Source organism: Malurus melanocephalus, unplaced genomic scaffold, assembly GCF_030028575.1.
Source record: "Malurus melanocephalus ecotype Western Australia unplaced genomic scaffold, MMel_1.1 scaffold_83, whole genome shotgun sequence".
In the NCBI taxonomy this organism is placed as follows: domain Eukaryota; kingdom Metazoa; phylum Chordata; class Aves; order Passeriformes; family Maluridae; genus Malurus; species Malurus melanocephalus.
The window spans coordinates 733,241-739,899 of record NW_026623315.1 but is presented as its reverse complement, the minus strand read 5'-3'; the positions used below and the strand labels follow the sequence as shown (position 1 = coordinate 739,899).

General features: G+C 47.2%; 1 protein-coding gene across 1 annotated transcript in view; it reads left to right on the top strand.

The window, feature by feature from the left end:
* SLC6A20 (solute carrier family 6 member 20) overlaps nucleotides 1-6,535 on the top strand; it is a 13,377-nt gene extending 6,842 nt beyond the window's left edge. Inside the window, exons 5-11 of the mRNA XM_057367703.1 lie at nucleotides 771-881; nucleotides 1,274-1,515; nucleotides 2,393-2,555; nucleotides 2,867-3,071; nucleotides 3,806-3,965; nucleotides 4,943-5,108; nucleotides 5,995-6,535. Coding sequence (XP_057223686.1) covers nucleotides 771-881; nucleotides 1,274-1,515; nucleotides 2,393-2,555; nucleotides 2,867-3,071; nucleotides 3,806-3,965; nucleotides 4,943-5,108; nucleotides 5,995-6,144 — 1,197 coding nt within the window. The 3' untranslated portion in view covers nucleotides 6,145-6,535. The remainder of the gene's footprint in view (nucleotides 1-770; nucleotides 882-1,273; nucleotides 1,516-2,392; nucleotides 2,556-2,866; nucleotides 3,072-3,805; nucleotides 3,966-4,942; nucleotides 5,109-5,994) is intronic.
* Nucleotides 6,536-6,659: the final 124 nt, after the last annotated feature.

Sequence of the window (6,659 nt, the reverse complement as noted above, 5' to 3'; positions counted from 1 at the left end):
AAAAATAATCCTGAAAAGTCCTTTAAACGCAGCCACCTCTGCAGCAAACCAGTTGCCATGTTGCTGGCCATGAAGAAAGCCGTCTACCACAGCAGAGCTATGTCAGGAGACGTCTATTCCTTGGTCTTTGCAAGAAAAAAAGTTTCACCTACTGGACTTTTTCTGCTTGCTTTTTATTCACATCAGAATATGAGGAAGTGGGAGAAAAACCCCAATGTCCTGACTGAGCCCGCACTAAGCAGCAAGCTGAGGGCTGTAATCCCCAAATCGTCTTAGCTGAACACAGAAAGCCAAGAGACTGGAAACTAGGAATAACCTCTTAAACTTGCTGCAACTGATTCAAGCAAATTTTGATTCAATTTGATKCAATTCAAGTTTGATTTTGACCTTTTACGAGCTCTGCTTGCCTTCCTTGTAGAGCAAATGATGAATGACCTTTGCCGAATGAGTTTTTGATCGATAACTGTGAACTGCTGTTATGCCACCAAATGATGCAGGACTGAGTTTGTGAATGATGCATCTGTTTTAGATTTTTGTTTGATTTCCAATCAAAGRGAAGACCTTGGGAACAGTAGTACASGTCTTCAGTATTATTAGCAATTTGTTTAGCTAAAATATAAATCTACAGTTAGATTTGTCTGATAATATTTCTTTAATAGAAAATAACAAACACAATAGCAGAAATTATTTAYGTAAAGTGAGACTGACCATAGTAGGTTGGCTCTGTCTTATGTATTCTTTAGACCAAGGTCTTTCCCCTCTYTCTCTAGGTGGTCTATGTGACAGCCTCTCTGCCATACTGTGTTCTCCTCATATACCTCATCAGAGGATTAACGCTTCATGGAGCTGTGAATGGGCTCGTCTACATGTTCACTCCTAAGGTACAGAAAAACCGTATTGAATTTTTCATGAAATGTTATTGGTCACTGAGCATGTAAGTTTTTAAAAGGTCTGGTCCCTCCTTTTTTTTACACTGCATTTTTGCAGCAGTAGCGTAGGTCTTGCAGCTGGAGACCCCAGCTGGGGGTGGCTGGAGGCTGTCCTGCTGTGGTGCCCATRAGATGCTTGTTTTGTCCTGCAGAAGAAGACCTTCCCATTAGCATAACCTATGGCATATTAACTTTCAGTCAGAGCAGTAACCCTGCCCAAAAACACCCCTGACCTATAATGAGTGCAACAGAGGGCCCCCATCTGTGCCCTTGTCCCCATGCCTGCAGGCTGGATGGGGCAGTGCTGGGCACTGGTGTAGAACTTCATGGTCTGGCTTTTGCAGCTGGAGCAGCTGTCAAACCCCAAGACCTGGATCAGCGCTGCCACACAGATTTTCTTCTCGCTGGGCCTTGGCTTTGGCAGCCTCATCGCCTTTGCCAGCTACAACGAGCCCAGCAACAACTGCCAGAGACACGCCATCATCGTCTCCCTCATCAACAGCACCACCTCCATATTCGCCAGCATYGTCACTTTCTCCATCTACGGCTTCAAGGCGACCTTTAACTACGAGAGCTGCATCAACAAGTAAGAGCCTGCTGTTTCACTCGTTTTCCACTGCAAGCCACGCTGGGGCAGGTGAGGGGGAGGTAAATAAATAACAGCACACAGCACTGCCAGCACTGCCCTGAGATGAGAGCTGACACTGCTCTAATAAAGCTAAAGGAGCTATTCAAAGCGATGAAGCCTGAGATGAAAGGTCAGAGCGCTTCCCCTTTTGACACCTGTGTGCTGCTTCCAGGCACGAGCCTGGTCAAGAGGATGAGTTTGCCTGGGCGAGTCACAGAGGCACTTTCCCCGTGTTCTTGTCCTGGCCCACGCTCCAGTGAGTGTGGGGGAGCTGATTAATAAATGTAGTGATACTCAGATCCCCCTTTTAAGGCTAAGCCCTGTTCCAGGAACTCAGCCTCCTTGGCTGTGATGCTCTGCAAGGGCMCAGCTGCCTGCAGGATCGAGTCCTGAGGCAGCAAACTCTCATGCAGTCTCAAACTCTCATGCACAGGGCCCATGGCAGTTACACATTTACTCATATTTTTGGAGTTTTCAGTCTATTTGCTGATCAGAGAGGAAACCAAGCTGCTCGTCCTTTCTTGTTGCCAAAAGACTTTAAAGTTGGGGGGGTGTGGACATAAGACTGGAGGGCAAAGGTGAAGAGACACCAGCCAGCACTGGCTGGCACCCAAAATACCTGCCTGGGAGCAGCAGTGTGGGCACAGGAGCTGCTCCCTCCAAAGCACAGATGAGCACAAAGGTCCCCCATGTCCCAACACTGTGCTGGGAGTGCTGCTCTCACCCAGGGAGACAGAAGTCCTGGGGCCAGCAAAGCATCCSCACCAGGGCTGATAGAAAAATGGATGAGGTGTCCTGGGCCTGAAAGCCATTACATTTCTGTAATCCTTCCCAGGGTGATYCTGCTGCTGCTGAATGCTTTTGACCTGGAGGAAGGCTCTTTAACAGCAGACAACCTCAACGAGATGAAAGACTACCTCATGGCCACCTACCCACAGGAATATGCCCAATTAGCACCACAGATTAAAAACTGCAGTTTAGAAGCTGAGCTAGACACGGTGAGTTGCCACTTTATGTTGTCTCCTTTGCTCCTACTGAGCTCAGGCATCCCATGTGAGCCAGGAGCTGCCTGACCAAGGGCTGGGGATCATTTCTACACCTCAGGATGGGGCAGGGGCTCGCTTGGRTCATTAGCATCCAATGTCCATGCAGTTGGGATAAACCAGTGAAGACCTCACCAGCCTTTGCTGTGCAAAGCCACACCTTAGGTGCCCKTTGTCATGACACAGAGTCACTCTCTTACATCTTATGTCCTTTATCGAGCTGAGGAGCAGCCTGTGACTCAGTTTTTCCCCCTTGTCTCCATCAGGCTGTCCAGGGGACGGGACTGGCATTTATAGTCTATTCGGAAGCGATCAAAAACATGGAGGTGCCCCAGCTGTACTCYGTGCTCTACTTCTTCATGCTGCTGATGCTGGGCATTGGCAGCATGCTGGGGAACACGGCCGCCATCCTCACGCCGCTGACCGACAGCAAGGTCATCACCTCCCGCTTTCCCAAGGAGGTGATCTCAGGTGAGCACCGGCCAGGCTGCAGCATGAGCCACACAGGGAGYGTTGTGTGTCTGTGTCTGTGTGTGCAAAAGCTGTGGTGTCCCACTGTTGTTGAGCAGAGTGCCACTCTCTGACCTTGCGTGGATCAGGGAACAGCAAATATGCTGCTAGAAAGATTTGTCTGCCCTTGTGAAATCTTGCCCAACCTGTGCAGCATTTTCCCTTGGGAGCTCCCAAAGGACCAGGGCWATCATGGCTGTGCATTTACAGCCCTCCCAACACACCCCAGCTCCTTCAGACTGGTGTCTACTGACTGGTGRAACAGAGGGGACAGCACAAATGGCAAGATAGTAGAGTGATCTCTTGGATCGCCAGTATCCCAACTATGAACCACCTCAGTCTTTGGCCAAAAGAAATATGTGCTCCTGGTTGGGCAAGGAAATCGGCTGTCCTACCTTAAAAACTGTTTTAGCTGGATGTCCAGTGCATGCATGCATGACCAGGCTGTAGCTAAGACTTGGTTGTCTTGACCATGTCTGGGGTGATGTGCTGTGACTGCAGGTCTAAGGAGTGGCAGTTTAATGACAGTCACACATGCAGACACAGGTCTTCTCCAGAGGGGGCAAAAAGAAATCCTTCTCCTCAGAGAAAGCTGCTCAGCAGAAATCCCACCAGCTTTTTAGTCACAAGAACCGTGATATTTCCCTACACACACTTCCAGGTGTAATGGCAGGATCCCTGTATTATCCACGCAGGTGTTGTGTGTTTCATCAATTGTATAATTGGCCTGATCTTCACCATGGAGGCTGGAAATTACTGGTTTGACATCTTCAACGACTACGCAGCCACCCTCTCACTGCTGCTCATCGTGCTGGTGGAAACCATCGCTGTGTGCTACATCTACGGGATAAGGAGGTAAAASCTGGAGCCCTGCTTTCTTCACAGTAGGGGAACGGCCATGGGCCAAGAGCAAAAATACTGCCCTGGGCTAAATGTTTCTCTACACTAAGGATCAGCAAGGTGATGGGGGTCTCCCCTGCCCTTCCCCCTTCCAGGGCCTTGGCTCAGGGYTGTGAGGGGCCAGGCTGGGCTGACACTGTCTCTGCTGGCAGGGGAGCACTAAGGAGCTGTACACAAGGCTCCCTGCTCTCGGCTTTGGACTCAGGAGCCTCTTCTGCCCAAACTCTGTTCCTCCCATGACAGCAATTCAGCAGAGCACAAGAGTGTCAGGAAGTCTGGTTTCAAAGGTGGTCGCCTCACATATCATGTGTCTCAAAAATCAATCCTGTGGGTAAAAGGAAACTCTGGCATCAGGAAAATCTTTCAAGAGCAAAGGTGTTTAAAAATCGCTAAGGAAAAGGCTTGAGCACTTGCTTTGTTAGTCTGCCAGCACAGGTGTCCAGGCACACACATGGGTATTACCTCCTCGATGAGTTCAAAGCCTTCGAGTCAGATCCAGGTCTCTTGTGAGATTTTAGGTACCATTTCCAGTGTTGGTACTTTCCTCAAAGACAGTCAGACACCAGCACTGAGAACAACTCATCTGCACAAACCCAGCCATTTTCGCCACAGTACTACAGCATCATTGCTTTTGTCTGGCAGCTGACACCACTAATAATCTGAGCTTACACTTCAGGCAGAACTTTCTTGCTGTACCTGTTTCTAGCTACTCTCTGCAACTTGGGATTTTCTTGGAAGCCTCACTGTCTTTTCTGATTTCACCCTCACTGTGATTCTGGTAAGCCAGTTTTTCAGACAGCAGCTCTCTGCTCATTTGTGGTCAGCTGTACTCCGCTTTCTCATCTGACATACTCGATTCTGTAGGTGGTTTCTGAAGTAACATACACGTTTGGTTTTCTTTACAAAAATGTGTTTGGTTTTCTTTTGAACAGATTTGAGAAAGATCTTTACACCATGATTGGACGCAAGCCAAACTTGTATTGGAAAATTATGTGGGCTTTTGTTAGTCCACTGCTAATTATAAGCCTATTTATATTTTACCTCACCGACTATATCCTCACAGGAACATTGCAATACCAAGCATGGGATGCCACACAGGTAAAAGAGTTTTGGGTTTGGGCTTTTTTTCTTTTTGAACTTTCCTACTTTGGGCAACTAAACCACAAAAAGGCCTTCTGAAAGTCAATAGCTGGAGTCAGTGCCATCCCATAATTTTGTGGCAAGGAAAAMCAAGGAAAACTTGACCTAGTGATGATGCAATGATTCTGTTAAATTAAGTAATTTCCCTCTATGATTCTTAACCTTTCACAGAATTTAATTTCATTCATGTTGAAGASCAAAATATCATCTTTAAAAACACACTTTAAACAAAACCCCCCTACTTTCAAAGTGTATTCACTTTGAACAAAATTAGTGGTATTTTAATGGAACTGAGCTGCTGGAATAGTTTTCATGAGTTCCACATACATTTTTCTTCATGGCCAGAACACTTTTGTGAGAATACTGAACTGCGTATTTATCACAGAGTAATTACYACTGGATAAGTAATCACTGGTTTCATAACCTTTCGTGGAAATGTTTCCATCATGCAGAAACAAAGCACATAATTGTTTTCACGTCGTGAAAACCRATGGCAGGCCTGGCCTGTTGAGTGGGTGTCAGCATGAGCCTGCAGGCTCCAGCGGAGGAACAGAAGCCTGACAGAGGTCAAGGCCCAGCCACCTCATTAAGAARCACAAATCAAGCCAAGCCCTGCTCTTTACCAAAGCCTGCAGTTTTCCCCAATCCTGTTGTCAGCAGCTCTGTTCTTGTCAGGTTTCAGTGTGTATGGTTGGACAGAGAACGGCACAGAGGGCAGCTGCTGGTCTGCCATAACCTGAAAATGCTTGACAGCAGCTCTGTTTAGATCCAGATATACAGCTTTACTCCTGGCCTGACTCCGGGACAAATCCCACAGCTCCAACACTGCTTTTCTCCCTTGCAGGGGCAGCTGGTGACCAAGGATTACCCAGGCTATGCCCTGGCAGTGATCGGGCTGCTGGTGGCGGCATCCACCATGTGCATACCCCTGGGAGCACTAATGACTTTTATAAGGAAGAGACTGAAGAGGGAACGAGTTTCAACTGTTGCATGAAAGCTGACAACTGGATTTGGGAAGACCTAACCCCCGTCATCAGTGACTGGGCACTTCTGGAAGACAGCAGCAACCATTACTTGTAGCAGCTATTTATAGAGTTGAGAATGGTGGGTGCTATATTGACCAAAAAGTGCTCTTGGGAGGTTCCACAATGGTTTGGAAAAAAAAAAAAAAAGCTCTTCTTTAACAAGATGAAGCTTTAAAATGGCCTCTGTAAAAGAGGGGAGGAGAAGAGCAACTTACAAAATGCCAGCTAGCACAAATTAACCAGCGTATCAGCCCATTYCACATTAGGTTACTCTTTTCCACTGTTGTAGCACTGCCTGTGTGGAAACATGAGCAACCAAGCGTGTTCCAGCACCAAAGTATCAGGAAATACCCTCAACCATTCAAAACACTTAAGCATCCTCATTATTTGAAATGATATCTGTATTTCATCAACAAGTGAAGTCTGGCAATGAGAATGTGACATTTGCTTTCCTACGTGGGAGAAATCAGTAGGATGGCACTGG